The sequence below is a fragment of the Manis javanica genome, chromosome 4 (assembly GCF_040802235.1).
Source record: "Manis javanica isolate MJ-LG chromosome 4, MJ_LKY, whole genome shotgun sequence".
NCBI classification, from domain to species: Eukaryota; Metazoa; Chordata; class Mammalia; order Pholidota; family Manidae; genus Manis; species Manis javanica.
Window position 1 is genome coordinate 80,837,943 of NC_133159.1, and position 20,155 is coordinate 80,858,097.

General features: G+C 43.2%; 1 protein-coding gene and 1 long non-coding RNA gene across 5 annotated transcripts in view; one reads left to right on the forward strand and one right to left on the reverse strand.

Moving 5' to 3' along the window:
• Positions 1–14,377, reverse strand: part of LOC118968283 (uncharacterized) — a 35,104-nt gene extending 20,727 nt beyond the window's left edge. Inside the window, exons 1-2 of the long non-coding RNA XR_005055857.2 lie at positions 14,262–14,377; positions 7,054–7,124 (exon numbers count right to left, since the gene is read on the reverse strand). This is a non-coding gene — a long non-coding RNA (uncharacterized lncRNA). The remainder of the gene's footprint in view (positions 1–7,053; positions 7,125–14,261) is intronic.
• TLCD4 (TLC domain containing 4) overlaps positions 13,116–20,155 on the forward strand; it is a 75,896-nt gene continuing 68,856 nt past the window's right edge. Inside the window, exon 1 of one of the 4 annotated variants that reach the window (XM_036997986.2) lies at positions 13,116–13,248. Coding sequence is in view for 1 of the 4 variants with exons in the window: in XM_036997989.2 (XP_036853884.1) it covers positions 14,167–14,253 (87 nt within the window). In the remaining 3 variants the exon portion in view is untranslated. Of the gene's footprint in view, positions 13,249–13,896; positions 14,254–14,533; positions 14,784–20,155 lie in introns of those variants that run through there. The other 3 variants (XM_036997989.2, XM_036997988.2, XM_036997985.2) reach the window with 3 other exon arrangements.

The window sequence follows — 20,155 nt, forward strand, 5'->3', positions numbered from 1 at the left end:
AGAGCAAACCTCCAGGGCTTGGTGTTCAGCAGTCTTGGGCTTCTACTCCCTTCCTGCTCCATTTCTTCCCTCCTGCCTGTGTGCTGGGGTGGGGGAAGGGCTTGAGTCTTGCTGGATCACAGCTTTGCTACTTTACCCTTTTCTGTGAGGTCTTCTCTTTTTCCCCAGATGTAGGAAATCTGTTCTTCAGTCTTCAAGTTGCTTTTTCAGGATTAGTTGTATTTACTGTATTTTCCTGTTTTATGTGATTTTGGGAGGAGGTTTCTGCCTCACTACTCATGCTGCCACCTTTTTTCCCCTCTCTGCAGTATTTTGTAATATATAGAAAGCTATTCTACCTTTTCAAAAGATTCTGCTCATTGTTCTTGCTTGTTTATTTTTCCATATAAACTCTTGAATGAGCTTGTCCTATTCCAGAAAATAGCCTCTTGGTATTTTCATTGAGATTGTAATAAATTAAAAATTAAAATTTAGGGGTAGGGACCAGAGAATGATGTAACAGGAGGTTGTTGTTTCACCTCTTCCCATGGGCACATTGAGGCAGCAAATTACATATATTACAACTCACTTTGAAAATGACCTGGAATCTAGCAGAACAGGTTTTCCACAGCTAGTGATATAAAGTGGTAGAATATATAAAAGAACCAGTCAGAACAGATGGGGAAATAGACAAGGATATCCACTCTCATTTTTATTCAATGTAATACTGGAAGTTTTAGCAACAGTAATCAGAGAAATAAAACACCTTCAAATTGGTAAGTAAGAAGCAAAATTGTCACTAGTTGAAGTTGACATGGTACTATATACAGAAATCCCTAAATATTCCACCAAAAAACTATAGTGTAAATGAATTCAGTAAAGTTGGAGAATACAAAATCAATACACATAAATCGACCTTGTTTCTATACACTAATAATGAACTAGCAGAAAGAGAAATTAAGAAAGCAATCTCATTAAAAATTGCATCAAAAGGAATAAAAATCCTAGGAGTAAATTTAACAAAGAAGGTGAAAGACCTGTTCTCTGAAAACTATAAGACATTGATGATGAAAGAAATTGAAAGTGACACAAATGGAAATATATACCATGCTCATGAATTGGAAGAATTAATATTGTTAAATTGTCCATACATGTTAAAATACCCAAAGCAATCTACAGATTGAAAGAAACCTTTATCAAAATACTAATGTAATTTTTCACAGACTAGAACAAATAGTCCTAAAATTTGTATGGAACCCCAAAAGACCCCAAACAGCCAAAGCGATCTTGAGAAACAGTAGAGCTGAATCACAATTCCAGATTTCAAACTATACTACAAAGCTATAGTAATCAAAGTGGATGGTACTTTTACAATAACAGTTACATAAATCAATGGAACAGAATAGACAGCCCAGCAATAAGCCCATATTTATATGGTTAATTAATCTACAACAAAGGTGGTAAGAATATGCAGTGGGGGAAATAAAGTCTTTTCAATAAGTGGTGTTGGGAAAACTGAACACTTATATGCAAAAGAATGAAACTGGACTACTTATACGATACACAGAAATAAACTCAGATGGATTAAAGACCTAAATGTAAGACCTGAAATCATAAAACTCCTAAAAGAAAACAGACAGTAAACTCTTCGATTTAGCAATTTTTTTTATATGTCTCCCCAGGCAAGGGAAACAAAAGCAAAAATAAACAAGTGGGACTACATCAAACTAAAAAGCTTTTACCTGGTGAAGAAAACCATTACAAAATGAAAAGGCAACTCACTGAATGGGAAAATGTATGACCCTTGAACAATGCAGAGGTTGGGGGTACTGACCTCCCACACAGTCAAAAATCCATGTTTAACTTTTGACTCCCCCAAAGTTTACTAATAGCCTACTGTTAACTAGAACACTTAGCAATAACATAAATTGTCAATTAACACTTTTTGTATATTATATATATTATATACTGTATTCTTACAATGAAGTATGTTAAAGAAAATAAAATCCTATTAATATTAAGATCAGAAGGAAGAGAAAGTGCATTTATAGTACTATACTGTATTTATTGAAAAAAACGCACACATAAATGTGAGGTTATGCAGTTCAAGCCTGTGTTGTTCAAGGGTCAAATAGTATTTCTGAAAAGGGGTTAATATCCAAAATACATAAGGAACTCATATAGGTCAACACCAAAAAGATAAATAATCAGATTAAAAAATGGGCAGAGGACCTGAATAGACATTTTATGAAGGAAGACATACAGAAGGCCAACAGGCACATTAAAAGATGCTCAGTATCACTTATTATCAGGGAAATCACAATGAGAGAGCACATCACAGCAGTCAGAACAGCTAGTATAAAAAGAAGAAATAAGTGTTGCAAAGGATGTGGAGAAAAGAGAACCTTTCTGCATTGCTGGTGATGTAAAGTAGCTCATCCACTATGGAAAACAGTATGGAGTTTACTCAAAAATTAAAAATAGATATATCATAGAATCCAGTAATTCCATTTCTGGGTATTTACCTAAAGAAAACAAAAGCACCGATTCAAAAAGATATATGTACTCCTATGAGTATAGCTAATACTATGAGAATAATCTTACAAATAGCTAAGATTTGGAGGCAACTTAAGTGTCCATCAATAGATGAATGGAAAAAGAAGAGGCATATATATATACACAATAGAATATTATTCAGCCATAAAGAAAAAAATCTAGGCATTTACAACAATATGGATGGAACTCAAGGGTATTATGCTAAGTGAAATAAGCCAGAGTAAGACAAATATTATATAATTTTACCTATATGCGGAACCCTAAAAACCTAAACAAATGAACAAATAAACAATAAACAGCCACCCCCACCTCCCACCCCACTGAGAAACAGACTCACAGATACAAAGAACAAACTGGTGGCTGTCAGAGGGAATGGTTTGGAGGGATGGGCAAAACAGATGAAAAAGATTAAGAGGTATAAACTTCTAGTTATAAAATAAATAAGTCATGGGGATGAAAACTACAGCATAGGGAATTTAGTTAATAATGTATAAATTTGTGTGGTGACAGATGGTAAGTACAGTTATGATGAACATTTTATATGCATTATTAATGTCAAATCACTTTAAATCTGAAAGTAATATATTGTATGTCAACTATACTTCAATTAAAAAAATTTTTAATTGAGGGAGCATTGATATTCATTGACTTTTCATATCTAAGAACATTTTCTTTTCATTTGTTCATGTGTATTTCTGGGTCCTGCAGGAAAGCTTTAAAGTTACTTCACATGAGTTCTGCATATTCCTTGTGAAGTTTAGTCCTAGGCACTTTATATTTTTTGCTGCAATTATAAGTGGAGTCTTTTTTTTGTTTTTTATTTTGTAAGAGGGTATTGTTTGTGTGTACATAAATATATGTGTGTGTGTATATATACATATATTTGCATATGCATACATATATATATGTATGTATATCTCAGAGTTTTCCATAGTTAATTTTATATCCTGCTCCCGTGCTTAATTTTCTATTATTTATATATTTTTTGGTTGATTTTCTTGGGTTTTCCAGGTATATAATCACATAATCTATAAATAATGACAACTTTGTAATGTGTTTTCCCAATAGTTATGTCTTTACTTTCTCTTTTCACTAGTTCCCTTGAATGGTCCTTCCAGTACCACTGTACTAGCAGTGGAGAAATGGGCATCCCCCTAGTCCTCCTCTTTATCTGAAGCAGAAGTCCTCAGTGTTTCCCCCATTAAATTTGGAACTGGCTTTAAATTTTAGAATTAATTTCTAGTCAGACACCACTATTTTTCTCTATCTGGGAAACTGAAAATTTGGTCTAACAGTAAGCTCCATAAATGTCCAATAGTAAGAGTTTGGCTAAATATATTGTGGTGCATCCATTGTATGGAACAGTATAGGAATTAGAAAGTAATATGTACTGTTTTAATCCTTTTTGTTGTTTAAAAAGTCCTAAAGTATGTGCAAGTATGCATGGAAAAGTATCTGGAAAGATATTTATCAAACTAAACTGAAAGTTATAAACTGTAGCCCTGGGAGGAGGTTTCCTGCCCAGGGCAAGTTCCTTATGAATTTGAAAAAGACTTAAGGATGACAAGGGGGAGAAGTTGGGAAGGAAAGGCTTTATTCTAATGGTGCAGTCTCTCCTTGCTCTGAACTTAAGCTGCTCCACTCTGTCTTCCCGCTTGTGCTCTGCCACACTACCACACTGGGAGGGACTCTGTGGGTGGGTCCCCAGTGCCTGGTGGGCACCTGACCAATTATATACAAAGAACAGAGGGGAGGAGAGAATGGGTGCTTCCTCTGCATCCCCACCTTGGACTGGCAATCCTGTGACTGACCACTGGCTCTGCCACCAGTAAACATTCTATAAATATGCAAACATGCTTTTATTATATACACAGTGGGTGCTATTAAGGCAAGGTGGGAATCCCGGTCAGAAAGTTCCATTTTCCCCACAATCCACCCCTCCAGGATTCTCACCTCACAATCTATGCACCCCCAATCTTCTGCAATGACCCCTGTGCAAGAAGGCTAGAGCACTGTAACCAGACAACATAACAACAGAACCATGACAATCCTCAAGACTTAGGATCCAGCTGTATTCAAAGTCTTACACAGATGGAGTCCATAGCTTGTATGTTCCATGGGAGGCCAACAGTTGAACCAGCAGGGATCTCCGGGCATGCTCAGCAAGCAGCAGCTGTTGCCAGGGGACATACCCAACCCACAAAGACTATAGAAGGCAATAACCTTAAGGGTGATAAGACACATGTTTTAATGATACCATCACAGGCAACTCTTGTCCATCAGGTAGGATGCATGCAAGAGAGTGTTCCTATGGTGGGACAGTGGCAGAATGGTGTCCTGTCCTGTCTAGCATACCAGACCTTCACCTCTCTTCCTGTGAGAGTTACTGATGGGTTGATATATAGGGCTACTGGAGTTGCATGCACTGGCCATAATGGTAAAGCAAGACTTCCTGGTAAGATACTCTTACCTTCTGGCCATTTTGGATATACTACCATGATCTTTGGGGGGTCACTCTATGGTTATTCTAGGAACACACAGGAGGCCAGCTTCCAGGCCTTGTCCCCAAGGTGCCAGAAGGGCCAGCCATTTCTGATCCCTGTGTTAAAATGTCCAAGGCCACATCCCTTTAATACAGTCTCCAAAGTTCAGTGCAGTTGGTGCTGGTAACAAGGTGTTACTCTGGTGGCCAAATGCAGGCTTCAACAGTTCCCTTGGTTTGTATGTGTAGTTGTGTAGGAGAGGCAGCAATGTGCATTAGCATGTCCACAGGGCTCAGTGTTTCTTTCTGGGGCTTCTCATTCAAGCATCATAGCACTGTCCATAAGCAGGCTGACCAGCACTGTAGACTATTGGTGTCTGAATTCAGGCCAGATTTTAATAAACCATTGTACCTCTCTATCATGCCTGACTTGGTAAGGTTATATGGTACATGAAACTTCCACCTTATCCCTAATTGCTGCACCCATTCTTGTAATGCATGTCCAGTAAAGTGGGTGCCTTGATGCTCTCAATCACCTGCGGCCAGCCATAAGCTGCAAAGAGATGCTCGAGGCCCCTTTAGGTCATTTACTGATCTGCACAATGTAAAGGAAAAGCAACCAACAATCCAGTAGCTGTATCCACATGTTATGGCATATTGATACCGTTCTGATATGGGCAGAGGCCCAATATAGTTTATCTGCCACCTGATAAGGGGTATTAGCTCCTTAACTATTGTTCCATGTTGCTGTGGGACTAGGTGTAAGTCCCTCTTAGAGCACACAAGTTACTCCTGCTAGGCTCTGCTGAATTCTTCAAAGGTCGGAGGTAAGCCCCACCAACAGGCTACAGCTCACATTGTCTATTTCCCCACATGCAGCAAACGTTGATGTAACCATTGGGCCACATCAGAGGCAGGCTTTCCTTCCCGCCAATGCACCTGGGCCAATTTGTCTGCTTCATCATTCTCTGGGGATGCCAAAGGCAAATGGCCAGTCACATGATATACTATAATTATTTTGGTCTGACCAGAGGCTCATAGATCTTGCCACAACTCTTGCCCCCAAAGGGGCTGGTGACCAACCATCCAGTTGACATGTTGGTAGCCACAAAGTCACACCCTAATACACAGCCCAGTGGTCAGTGCACATAACTATTGGGGGAACTCTTGGGTGATTATGAGCCATACTGCCCACAGCTCTGCCCAGTGACTGCTCTTCCCTTCTCCATCCTCCATCCATATTGTCTCAGCCTTAGAATGGGAAGCCACAGCCCTCCACTTTGGGGGCTGCCCATTGGCTGGAGCTGTCTGTGTACCATGCTTCTTCAGGTATAGGGGCTCTTCCCTCTTGATAAGGGCTCTCTGTTACTAATGGCTTCAAAGCAAATTATTCCTGCTTTTCACTGGCATATGTCATTGGCCCCAATAAGCATTGGTATTCTTAACTCAAGAGGCTAGATAAAGAGTACTATGCTGCTGTAAATGTGTGCCCCATTTTGCCAGTGTCAGCATCTATGCTACACCACTCCATGGCCTTTGGGTCCAGTCTTGCACCAACCCCGTGATGGGATAGGTGGTAATTACCTTTGTCAGGGTTGTTCCTGTGATGGGCTCTGTAGCCAGAAAGGTGTGGTACACAGCAGCCAACTGCTGCTCTGTCAAGGTGTACCAGACCTCTGCTTTTTCTCAGAGTTGTGACCAGAATCCAGTAGGGTGGTGGGTCTATTCAAGCCACTTCCAGAAGCCCACTCCTAACCATCTTCAGTTATATGAACATCTAGCTTATCACAGGGCTTTGACTGGTCCATCACACTCAAGACCTTTCACACCAAATGATATAAGGGCCTCTGAAATAGTGCCAAGTGAGGGATAAATACTCCCCAAGAGCCCAAAAGACCCCAAAACTCTTGTAATGCTGCCACATTTGTAGGGGTAGGGAAAGCCTGGACTTTATCTATGACTGCTTCTGGGATAACTTAAGTCTTCCCTGACCAGACAACCCCCAAGAAGTTGGTTAGCTAACCAGGACCCTGTACCTTCGTGCTGTTCACAGTCCATCCTTTCTCCTGTAGACTTTGCAGCAGTCTAGGTGCTGCATCTTCTAGATCTGCAAGAGAATCAGACGTAAGCATAATATCAGCAATATAATGATACAGTCACACCATTAGCTGTTTCTGCCATGCTGCCAAGTCTTGGGCTACAGGTCCATGATAAATGGTGGGACTGTGGAGTTATCCCTGTGGAAGGATGGTGAACGTCCACTACCATCCTTCTCATGTGGAGGCAAACTGTTCCTGACTTTCCTGTGCTATGACAATAGAAAAGAAAGCATTAGCAAGGTCCATAACATAATGATATGTCCCCAGTTCATGACTGAGGATGTCCATAAGGGCCGCTATAGAGGGGACAGCAGCATGCAAAGGAGGTATGACTTTATTCATTTCTCTGTAATCCATGGTCATGTGCCAGGAGCTGTCCAGCTTTTTCACTGGCCACACTGTGGAATTAAAAGGACTGTGAGTGGCCTTTATGATGCCCACCTTCTCCAGCTACCCCAGACAATTTATACTGCTTAGTATTTGTCACCAACTGAGGTACAGGCAAAGCTATAGGTGGGTACTCAGCATGTCCCCTTAGAATTGCCTTTACCACACATATCCTCAGTCTGAACTCACCTGCAATGCTCTGTAACCATAGGCCCTGCAGGATATAAACCCCTAAAATATATTCAGGGATGGGAGAAATGTACACAGTATACTCCTTTGGGGGTAAATGCCCTATTCCCAATTTGGGCTTTCTTCACTCTAATTGCCTTACCCCCATAGCCATCTATCATCACAGCAGGGGTCCCAGGAAAAAGATCAGGGTTGCCATAAATCAGAGAGTAGTCAGCTTCTATGTCCACCAGCACCAGGACACATTGCACATTCACTGGGGAGGTGCTAATTCAACATGTGGCCTCTAGTCTCCACCACGTCCTCCAAGGTATGGTACTTGACCCCCTCCTCAGTCAAACCGCAACACCCAATCATCTTCCTGTGGGGTTGGTGGTCCAGGAGGAGTTGGAGTACTCTCCCCCAGGATGTCCCGCAGGCCGGGCGTGGGGCTTTGCCTCTGCTGTCTATATCTTGGACCTCTGTGGCTGGACCACTGCTCCAGCTTTAACTGTTGCCACAGCTCTAGCAAAAGCTTATTGGACTGTCCATCTAGCTTCTCTTTTACTGCCCCTTCCTTTATCAAATTAACCCACATCTGGGTCCTCAAGACCTTCACAGGGCTCTTTAAACCTTTGCCCTCAGTAGCAGACCATATTTCCTTCCATGTTCTCATTGTCTCAACGTCTCCCAGATCTGTGATAGTTATGAGTAGCTTCGTGTATGGGTTGCGCTAAGTGAGGTGCAAGAATAGTCACTAGGGACCCAAAGAGGGAAGTGGGAGCTATTTGAAGCACCACATTTCTCACCCCATGGTGAAAAACTTGTCTGTATCCTGATGTTCCATGTTATGAATGACCGCCTTCATGTCCAAGTCCGGTAACATCTTTTGGAGCTCAGCATAAGTCTGCCATCTAGTTGGGAAAGATGGCAAACCACCCTGATTAGACCATAGGGCCCAGAGGGCTGCAGTCACCCAATCCAGAAAAGTGTGGCTCTCTGGGGTCTGAGAAGCATTTTATATTCTCTGCCAGAGAGAGAGGTGAGTCATCCAGGAAGTCAGCTTCCCCATTTCTGACCCAGATAAAAAAGTGCCATCTACTCCGGAATCCCAAAGACGCAAAAGTCATGTGGACAGAGGCTCCAAGGGCTTTTGCTGAAACTGGGAGGTCAAATCCACCAGCTCAGCCTGGGTACAGGGGCAGAGCATGGAGTGCTCCACAACCTGGGGACGGGGCTGCACCTCTCCTGAAGGAGCCCGGATTTCTGTCTTTATTTTCTTAACTACAGCTAGGTGGGCTTTCAGTAGGGGAGGTGCTGCTGTCTCCAGGGACTCCAGCACAGCAGGACTGGCAGTGGCTCTGCCCTTGGCCCCACCCCTCATCCTTCCTGGCTTCTTCTCCCCCAGCTCCTCCTCTACCATTTCCCCAGTTGCAGGCAGCACCCCTCTCTTCACCTGCCCTATGGCATCTCACAGCCTGCATTCTTCTGCCCCTTCCCTTGCAACTAGTATGTCTCTCAGCAGTGCCATCTCAGTTTTTAATAACTTTCCTTCCTCACGGCATCCCCCAACTCATATTTCCATTCTGCCACTTCCCTCTGAAGTGTATCGCTGTCCTCGGCAACCCTCTGGAATGCTGTGAGAAGCATCCAACCCACAATTCCTGTTGCCACGTGGGCACTCAGTTCCTCTAGGAAGTTCCCTTTTCACCCAGGGCCAACTCCACTGCCTCAGGTGTCCTCACCCCTCCCGTGTTCTGGGGAGGGCCCAATCCTTTAAAAGGCAAATCACCCCAGACCAAATCCCCGCTGGAGAATCCCCTGGTGTTCTCCTACCATCCATAAGGCCAGCCCACTGAAGCATTGCACCCATGAGGACAGCCCTTCGATTTCCCTGGATCTTGCTCACTATGTCAAAATGTAGCTCTGGGAGGAGGCTCGCTGCCCAGGCAGGTGCCCTATGAACTCGATGAGACTGAAGGATGACAAGGGCGAGAGGTTGGGAAGGAAAGGGTTTACTCTCACAGCTCAGTCTCTCCTCACTCTGAACCCCAGCTGCTCTACTCTGGCACTGCTTGGGACCCGCTCGAGCATTGGCTCCCAAGCTCACTCTCTCCTGGTTGCACTCTGCACCCCGAACCCTAGCTGCTCTGCTCTTTACCCCTGCACCAGTGGAACCCTGTGCCTGCTGGGCTCCTGACCAATTATGTACCAGGATCAGAGGGGAGGAGAGAATACGTGCTTCCTCTGCACCCCCACCCTGGAATGGCAATCCTGTGTCTGACTAGCGGCTCTGCTGCTGGTAAAGAGCTCATAAATGTGCAAACATTCTATTACATACTCAGTGGATGCTGTTAAGGCCACATGGGAATTCTGGTCAGAAAGTTTCATTTTTCCCACATAAACATATAAATAGTGGTTGGTAACATTAATCACAAATGATTTGCAAAAAAGTTTTAAAATTTTGGTACAATTACAAATTTCATTAGAAATTTAAGAAAAACATATCCATGTTTTCCCCCTTCCTCTCTTCTGAATCCTCTTCTGCTAATACAAATTTTTTTTATCACTTACTATTTATAAAGTAGCACTGAAATGATAGTGTAGAAAGGGGTTTACAAGATATAAGCCACAAGGAAAAAGAGAACAGGAGAAAAGTCTACAGCAGATGAGAGGTTTCAATAAATTTTGGAAGCCAGAAGTTGGATGGCATAGAAAGAACTGACTTGGCAAGGGGGAAGAGGGACTAATTCAAGTGCATGGAGGAGACTTGTCACTTGGAGGTGCAGTGTAGCATGAAGGCAGGGGTGAGGCATAAGCCTGAGGAAGCGGGAGTGCCCTAAAGTTGTTCATAAAACTCTTGAACCACTGAGTCCCTTCCCCATCTCATGCAGCTAGCCTGCACTCACTCACTGCAACCTGACCGGATCACCACCACAATCCCTCTATTACACATGAAGTTTCTTTTCTGAAGATAGGTGTTTATCTTTTGAGGAAGAGTTTCCACAGTAAAAGGTTATCATAGAATGGGAAAGAAAAATATGTTTGAAATAGAAACTTTAGTAGAAGGTTGAAAGATAAAGTTAAGTATTTCTCCTGGTCCCGTATTTTTCAGTCTTGCCAGGACTGACAGCTGGGGCTGGCAATTGTCACGGGAGGCTGTCCAGTGCATTGTGAGATGGATAGCAGCCTCCATGGCCTCTGCTCACTGGCTGCCCGTGCATGCCCCTTTTCCCTGTGGTGACAACCAAAAATATCACCAGACAGTGCCAAATGGCTAGGGTGGGGAGAATCAATCCTCCTGCTTGTAACGGAGAACTTCTGTCTTAGACAATAGAAAAGAAAGCTGCATTGATGATCAATAGGATACAAGGACATTAAGTCTAGAGAATAATACAGGAGCTCTAACATTCTACTAACAACAGTTCACAAAGAGAGAACAATGAAAATGGGAGGGAAGAAATTAACAAAGAAATAATAATAAAAATATTGCAGATAAGATTGAAAGAACCCTTGAGGGCTCAACACCATCCATGATAAAAGACCTAAGACTTCACTGTGATCTTTCAAACTACTAGTGATAATGGGAAGATTCAAGAAAGAGAAACAGGTCAGATACAGAGGAATGGGAGCTAAAAGGCACTAGACATTTCAATGACAACAGTGAAAGTAAAAAACAGTGGAATGATGCTTCAAAAATGTTCAGGGAAAATGACCTTCAACTTATTCAGACTATCAATTAAGGGTGAGACTAGAAATAAAGACATTTTCAAACATGTAAGCACTGTAAAAATTTACCTTCTATGCATCCACTTTAAGTTACCAGAGTCTGTGCTTCAGGAAAATAAGAGAGTAAACTACTAATCATGTGTTTGTGCATTGGAAGATATCATTAATGGGCATTCAATAGATATGTGAAGCATTTGGATAAAATTCAGGTTAGCTATATTAAAAAAATAAGGGAAAAAACAAGGCCATTATTAACTCCAGGAAGTGTTATCATGGCAACTTAACTTGATTCAACAATGCACTCACTATATTTACATTTTCAGGATGATATAAAACCTAATTATTGACATGAATGAAAGTTGTGATGTGGCTATATTAATGGTATGTGTAAAGAGCTAAATCCTCAATTTCTATGGCAAGAAGTAAATATATAATGTCTAAAACTGAAAATTAAGAAACATTGGTAAAAATGTATTACTTAGGAAGTGAAGAACACCTACTAGGGTTAGGTGGAGCACGGGGTAAAGCTAAGTGAGAAGTTGGTCAGGGGACTGATGTAACTCATGGGTGTTTTTTGTTATGTCTTTAAGAATCATTTGAATTTTCCTTTATATGTACTACTTTCATTAAAAATGAAAATGCAAACAAAAGCAATACATATTTATTATAGGAGAAATTTCACGTAAGATAAGATTAAGCCAAAAGAACACCGAAGACACAGAATCTCATCCACCCAGAGATAACCACTATTAATATCATGAAATAGTTTTATTCTCGAAAAATTCTGAAAAACAAATTAAAGTACTTTTAAATACTCAAAAAATCTTACAAAAAAAGTTCTTGAGATAGTAAAACTACCAATAAAGGGAAGAGTAGTGCCTGGGGTTATTCATTTTTTACCAGATCAACCTTTCTAATCAAAATGTTCAGTATAATTTTGTTTGTATCTTCAGTAATGGAGCAAAGTGGAGCACTGAGACATTTTTCCAAAAATACTTTTTGCTTCAATAATCTTATTTGAGAAAGAAGTAGTTTTTGGTCTCAGTTTTCCAAACAGTTGGCTCTGTTAAGAAGTTGAGGAATTTTTGGAAATAAATTTATCAGGAAAATTTGCCTCTAAAGGATTTTTGTGTTTTCTTTTCTTTTTAAGCATGGATGAATAATTTCACTTCCATGAACTGTCTGTTTGAACAGTGTTAATGAAAAAAAGTAAAAAGTGCAATTCAGCTTTGATACCTCAGGTTTAAAATGTAGAAAAACCAGATGGTCAATACAGAGTTTGGAGGAACTGTCCTTGGAAAGGGAATGTTGGTAAAACAAAGTTAAGAATAATTCAAGATATAAATGTGAATAATGAAATGTACACTTTTAAAGAAATTAAGTTGAGGAAAAATATGCAGCTGATATATATTCTTCTACCTCCTAAGGTCATTTGAATTTTGATAAGTTTACCTGTTTCACAGTTCAGCTAGTATTTGCTGAATTCTTTCATATCTCAGGCCTTTGATGTATTCACTTACATACTCGGAAAAATCTCACAAAAATCCTATGGGTTTGGTCATGCACCTGTAACAGCCTAACATGAAGAAATTTAGTGGGACACAGGGTCAATTTCTGTGGGTTGACTAGGCCTTGGCTACTGCTGTGGGTGTTAGAGAATATGCGTATCAAAGATAACGATGACACATTTATCAGGAAAAAAAACAGAGCAACTGTCAGCCACTGGAGACAAGCATAAAAGAGAGTCTGGAGGAGTTGGTCTAGATGCAGAGCCCTGAGAGAGAATATATACAATCTGAACTTGCATGGCTGAACCCACAGATGTGTACATAAACCATCCCACCCACGGTGAGTTATGATAATAGCTATGTGAGTGTATGAGGCAGGTATGGGGTAAACAAAGGTTGTCAAGGACTATGCACATTGTGAAGCAACTGTGGTGGGACAGGTTGTGGTCAAAGGGCATTGGTGCCAGGGTATGCCCTGAGAGTCTTGGGGAGGAAAAGGGGAACATGCACTTGGGGGCCTGCAGGATATTCCTTGACTGCAGGGCAGGTTTCTGTCCCTGAAAGGGGAATTGGTTTTCTCTTTCTAAGTTCGTCTGAGGTCCATTTGCCAAGACTGGGGTCTTCAGAGATAACTGAGTTATTAACCCCATTTTACAGCTGAAGAAATTGAGCCTCAGTAAGATTCAGTTAGTGTGTGTGTGCATGTTAATACTAGGTAAAATATGTTAGTGCTATTGATAGACACTTCTTACAAATAACTGCTCATTGTTATTAATGGTGGTGGTAACTAATTAATGACTTTAGAACTCACCTCTTTCCAAAATAGGAAGTGTGATTGCGTTTTGCAAATTATAATAGACTAAATGTACCTTTTCATTATTTTATTCAAAAAAAATATTGATCGAGAACACTTGGAAGTTCTGAAGCTGTATTTAGCAGGTCAGAATGGCTGCTACTGAACAGCAAACTTTATGCACTGGGTAACTTGGAATTCTTCAGTCAGCAACAAAAATTCAAATCCTACTTCCCCAACTTGACAGCAGAGGGGCTCACGGTGTGGGTGGACAGCTAGTGAGTGCACTTTCGAGGTATTTTTCAGGGATTCCGGAGAGAGCGTGCATCTTCCACACGCGCTCCCTACGCATTCTGGAATGCACCTGCAGCCCCAAACAAGGTCAGGTCTGAACATTTCGGTCAAGTCAGACGTGGCAGGAAAAATCAGCAAGTGGCCTTTCATTTCCTTCCTGATGATCAAACTATGCACTTCAGCCATGCAGAATTGGGGCATTTAAGGCAGAATGTAAACTCACAGTTGCAAAGATTTTTGGTTACGTGGAGAGCCCAGGTACTGACCGTTGCGGAAGCGTACTCAGGCCGTTCTTCTTACTTGCTACTTTTGCTACCTGCTTTAGAAAGCCGGGGAACCGCACGCTCTGTCTCTGGAGAGGTGTGTTTTGCTAGGATCCCACCGCAGCCCGCCTCGGATGTTCCCGTTTTTGAGCCCTTTCCGGGACCCAGGTTCTAGCCCCCGAAGTTCGGCCCCGCCCACTTTGGCCGAGGGTCGGAGCCGCCGCGAGCCGGCGCGGGAGCCCGAGCGGCCGCGGCCCCTTTAAGGAGCCGCTCTGCGGTAACCCGAGCCCGCAGTCCGGGCGGGCGCGGCGGCCGGGCGGTATAGCTGCAGCCTCGGTGACTGCTCCTGCACGCGGCCCGGAGCCCGCGGCTCCCCGGGCTCCCGCCGAGCATCTCGCAGGACGCCTCTGGCTGGCGCCAGCTCTCGGGCCGGGCCAGACGGCCAGGCGCCTCTCACCACCCGCCGTCCTCTCTCGGCCCAGTGCAGCAGCCGCCCGCGCATGAGTCGCCCAGAACCCCGAACAGGTTACGCTGTTTGGAGGGGAACCCGGGAGGAGGGCGGGCTCGCCTTGCCCCGCGGCTCCCCCGCGCCGCCGCGCGCAGCCGGCCGGTTGGGGCGCCGCGGCTTCCCGCCCCCGGCCTAGAGCGGCGGAGGGCTCTGCCGCCCCGAGGCTGGGCGGACGCCCCGAGTGCGGGAGGCGGCCCGGGGCGCTGGGCGGGCTCCGGCAGGTGTGTGCGGCCGGGCAGCATCCTCCCGGGCCCGCGCGCCCCGCCACCGCTTGGGCGCAGACGGGGTCCCGGGGCCCCCGCACCGCCCAGACCCCGCGTTCCCCTCGCGGTTCTCTGGCTGCGCGGTTTCGTGCGCCCGGGTCTCTGCCTGGCGGCGCCCCAGGCTCTTGGCTCAGAGGGGTGGGTGCTTCGGCGTCCACGGAAAGCCTTCTTGTTAGCGGCCGCCGGTACACAGGCACGTCGAGTGGGCGAGTCTCCCCGTCTCCCACCTCCCCCTACTAAATAAAATAAGATTTGTTTACCCTTGCAGTTATCAAGTGGGTCCCATTTTTAGCCTCCGAGTGCTGAAGAGTCTAGTGGGAGAGGGACTGGGCGCAGAGTCAGAGGGAGAAATTGGATTTCTCTTTTTAACACTGGGCAAGTTTATTAAACTAAAAGCCTCTGTTTACCTAGCCATGATACGGGATCTGTAATGCTAGCATTTTCCTTCCGCCCCAAGACGGTAGGAAAACCTCTGTAAAAGCATTTTGAGTTGTCTGAGTTCATTAAAGGGTCTCTGTTGCTGGTCAGTGTTAGTTGTACACATCTCAGTGTTAATGTGGCGTATACTTTTATATGAACTATAAAATTTTTCTTTGACAATGTTTAAAATGCATCTGAGGCCAGTCTGCGGACAAGAAGGAAGAGTATGTGTGAATATTAGAAGTTGATGTGTGAAGTAAGAAAAACAAACCGTCATTTTTGTAAAATCTTTACTCAGTCATAAATGGAGTTGAGAAAAATGGGTCTTTTATTGTGTGTGTGTTTTAAGTGAGATACTGCTGTGTAAGCAAGCAGTGTAGGTCGGAATATAACTTTACTTTGTGTAACCAGTTAAAATAATGTGGTGGAGAATTCCAGTTCCCTTTTAAGTGTGCTGTATATGAGGTAGAAATTTTACCCCCTTGTTTTATCTTCTCCTTAAATTGTATGGGTGAAACTAAATTAGAAAAGTGAGTTCTTGCCACACTAGAAAATTGGAAAGAATTGCTTGAGGAACCATGGGCTTTTATTTATTTGCTGCTTCCCCTGTCCGGTGCCGTCAGAGGATCCAGAGAAGAATGTATTTTGACTTCTTTTCTTCTTACTCCTGAAACTCCTTCAGCATGTTAACTCCTTAGCGAGTTCAAATCCTTACATGTGATCTTGCATGAGTTTACCTGTCTGAAGCTAGATGCCCTGTGGGCCAGCTGCTCAGGTCACCATAATTGTTTACACTACTAGCTTTCTGTTTTATCCTTTTCGTTCTAAGCCTTCTTTACCTTGTTGGAAAGAATAATGACTTTTTGCAACTAAAGCTGTAAACTTGGTGTGCCTTCTGATGGCAGTGTTCAAGGGGCTGAAACTTTATAGCAAAGTCTGAAGAAGCTGAATCTTCTGAATAGACCCTCTAATGTGGATGCAATAATAATTAACCTACCTTTTCCTTCATTTCCTGAAATCTCCATTGGAGAGGGATTCATTTGATTAGCAGGGTAAACAGAGGACTTGGGTGCTGGGAGCTATCAGCAGTCTAACTCAGTGCTAGACTGCTATTACCAGCAAGGAGAAGGGTGGAGGAAGTGGTGACTTGAGAGGGGACGGAGGGCCCTCCCAGTAACTGGAGGACCAGAGAGATAGGGGGGAAGCCCTGGCCTCCCAGCGAGACAGTGGGCAAGCTGAGAATGGGAGTGCTGGAACTTCCAGGCACATTCTGGAAGTGTGACTTGCTCTTCTCTCCCTTTCCCTTTGAGAGTGTGTTTTGCCCTTCGGAGCCTAGAACTGTCCTATGGTTCTCAGACCCGTCCACCCTCCCTTGGTGCTCTGGAGGCCCACCCATCATTTATGTTCCTTCCTCAAAGCAGTCCTTCTATGTATGAGAGGAAACTGAGAAGTTTACTGCATAAGAAACCCTGAGACCTCGGTCTTTCCTGGTATACTTTTCTCAGATTAATGTCCCATGTCCTACAGATTAAGGATTCATTGAGCTTCGATATCTCTTAGAAAGTTAAAAAATGGGATAAACAGTTGGGCTGAGAAAAGTAAACTGAACAGTCTACAGGAAGATACAGAAAACTAGTTTTTCTGTAGAGGAAGATAATGAATGAATTGGGTGAGAACTGTGGGCAACTGGACGAGGGAGGGCAGGACTAGGGGAGGAGCTGTGCTGGATGACTTGTGCCCTCACCTTGGGAGAAGAAAGGATGATGCCGTGTGCCTATGGTCACCTTACTGTGCTCTATTTCCATTTGCTTTGCGAGAGGAAGAAGACAGCAATAAGGAGGTGGAATAACCATCTGTTCTCAAGGAGTTTAATACAACAATAGGGATGAGCTGTATTCACCTGGCATCTGTATCAGGCACTGCATATATTACACCAGAGAATGCATTACATCAGGAAAGTAAGGTTAATTTTATAAGAAAATCTAGGGTATTTCAAGACTGAATTTAGTAGTTTTTTTTCCAGTTGGAGATGAAAGATAGCACACAAAGAAATGGAGACCTACTGTTCTGAGGTTTGTTATTCATGGTGAGACAGTTGGATGTGCTGCAAGCAGATCCCAGACCTGAAAAGAGGCAGGAATAGCAAAGGATTTTTTAAATTTTTTTGTGCTTAGGACTTTGGTCTGTTCAAGGAGAAGGCAATCCTGTGGCTACATGAGGAGGAACTTGTGAATCATTGTAAAAGGCCAAGGCCTGTGAAAACAGACAATGAAGAAGGCAGCTGGAAGTCTGTTCAGAGCTTGAGCCAGCATAAGGAAAGGAATCACTGAGCAGTGGGATGAATAGCAAGGGGGGGGGTGTCTAACTGGGTGGACAAAGGCTCGTCTAAAGCAGTGTTTCAAACACTTCTGGATTACAGCAGAGTACAAAATGCATTTCTACATTGAGACCCAGGACATAAGTGTAGGTGTATCTGAAACAAGTTTCATGATGCAATAGGTACCCCTATTGTGTATTGCATTGTTTTCTGTTTCGATTTCTACTCTATTTCTGTTTCTGTTCTCTGTTCTGAAAAACTCATAACCTATTAATGGATCAAAGTCCGCTATTTGGAAACCATTTGTCTAATGGGTGGAAAACAGTTGGCAGTGGATCAGGCTGAGCATTGGGAAAGAGGAGGCGAAGCGGGGAGCATACAATTGGTTAGGAGATATCTGGACCCTTGTCTGTGGGGACAGAAGAGAGTGTGGGAACTCACTGGGTATCTCGTGGATATAGGACTCACATTAATGAAAAGTGGCTTATGGGCAGGTGCTCAATGGGGACTTTGTGCGAGTTCTCTCTGCTTCAAGGCAAAATACTTGATTTTGAGGGAAGAGGGAAGAGGGAAGTTTGGAAGGAGTAAACTTGGATTTGAAAGCAGTGTCTTAAAGCAGTAGATTTTCTCTGTGGGTTAACAAAAGAAGACAAATGGATCCAGAACAAATCGGCTGATGGATTTAGGCCACATCCACTTTCATCAACTGGATAGAGAACAAAGGGGCTCATAGGGCTGAGTAGGTGGGAAGGAAGATCACATCTCCCCTTCTAGCTTTGAGAAGTTTGTGCTGAAGTGGATGGAATGTGATGCTTCAAAATTCCATTTGCTGATCACACCTGTTAGGAAGTTGGCTGCTTGCCTCACAATTGGAAAAGTATTTTCATTACTTTTTATAAAGGGTTCGATTATCAAGACTTCTTTAGACATTTATTTCAAATCTATACTCAAACTGGAACCACCATTCATAGTCTTTGGGATTGCCCAGAGAGCATCTTAGAGAAAGATGTGAGGCAACACCCGGCATCCGGCATCCTTGAACTAATTCCAACGTCTGTGCCCTGGAGTTAATCACAGGCAGAATCTGTCCACTTACCTTTGATTTTCTTTTAGTAAAAATTAATATCTGATTCTTACACCTAACACCCTCACCAGCAGGTAAACACAACAAAGCCTGGAGGAAAGGTACACAGGTAACCTTACACTATTTTGTAAGTACCATCCTTCTTCCATGGACTAAATGCAGAATTTTGTTCTTTTTTTTAAAAAAAACATTATTATAGTTCTAATACTTTAATGCCATCTAAAACATCCTCACTTCTTGCTTTGTCAGTTGCAAGCTTAGTGTTAATGGATAAATGGGTTCTAGTCACATAAATTCCACTAAAATTGTATATTCTATACTACATTGTAGAAAAAATTATCCAGGAGTAATATCCGATTGCTGTTTTCATTAATCGTGTATCCCTTTAGGTCCTGTTAAAGCTATTTCTGGATGAAACCCTTGAACTTACAATTCACCCTAATGGCCTTTCCCTGGGCTGTGCCAGGCCATGACACTGCTGGCTGGCACTGAGGAGCGTGATGTGAAACAGCTTCATAAAGCAAGGTCACTAGGTGTGACTGCAGGAGATTGGGAGTGGTGTTGAGAATTCTGACCAGTACAAATGCAGTGTTTTCTTGATTAAAATCTGAAGGAAAAATTTCTCTCATCTCCTAGAATCAGGAATAGACTGGTTTCTCCACTGTCCAGCTTTTCCTCAATTTCACAGTGTTGGCAGAAAGCCAAGAGGCTCCTTCTGTAACCTGTCCCCCTCCCTTGCAAGGGAAGAGCAGGGATATGGAAATAAGGACAGCACAGTTGGGGAGAGGTTGGCTGCAGTGCCTCATTCCTCTTCCTGAGTCCCCCAGGTGAGTCCATGCCACCTGGTCCTTGCTTCAGTTTCGGGGCCCCTCACTCACATAGACCCCTTCTAAGGCTCAGAGAGAGTGTTACATTGGAAATACTGATTTCCTTAAAGATGGACCCTCAAATTGTGTAGGTCTCCATCCCGTTACTTTTTATTTGTGTCCCGTACTGTATGTGTAACCTTCCAGTGACTATATTATCTCCTGGTTTGAGGCATTCTGGTTTATCCAAAATCCAGTGGCTGTCATTGGAGCTCACAGGTTTAAAAAATGAAGACTTCTTTATAAAAGTTTTAAGTGGAGTGAGCTACTAGGAAGCATTTACATTTATCAAGTAAATAAAATGTGCTGTCTGTACTCTCACCTTAAGACCCTAGAAAATGAACTCCTAAGTTTCCTAAGGGGAGAATAACTCAGTGGGCTGGGAGTTGGGAACCAGCAGAGTAGTGGGGAGAGCTGGGGAAAGGGGCCTTTTTCCATT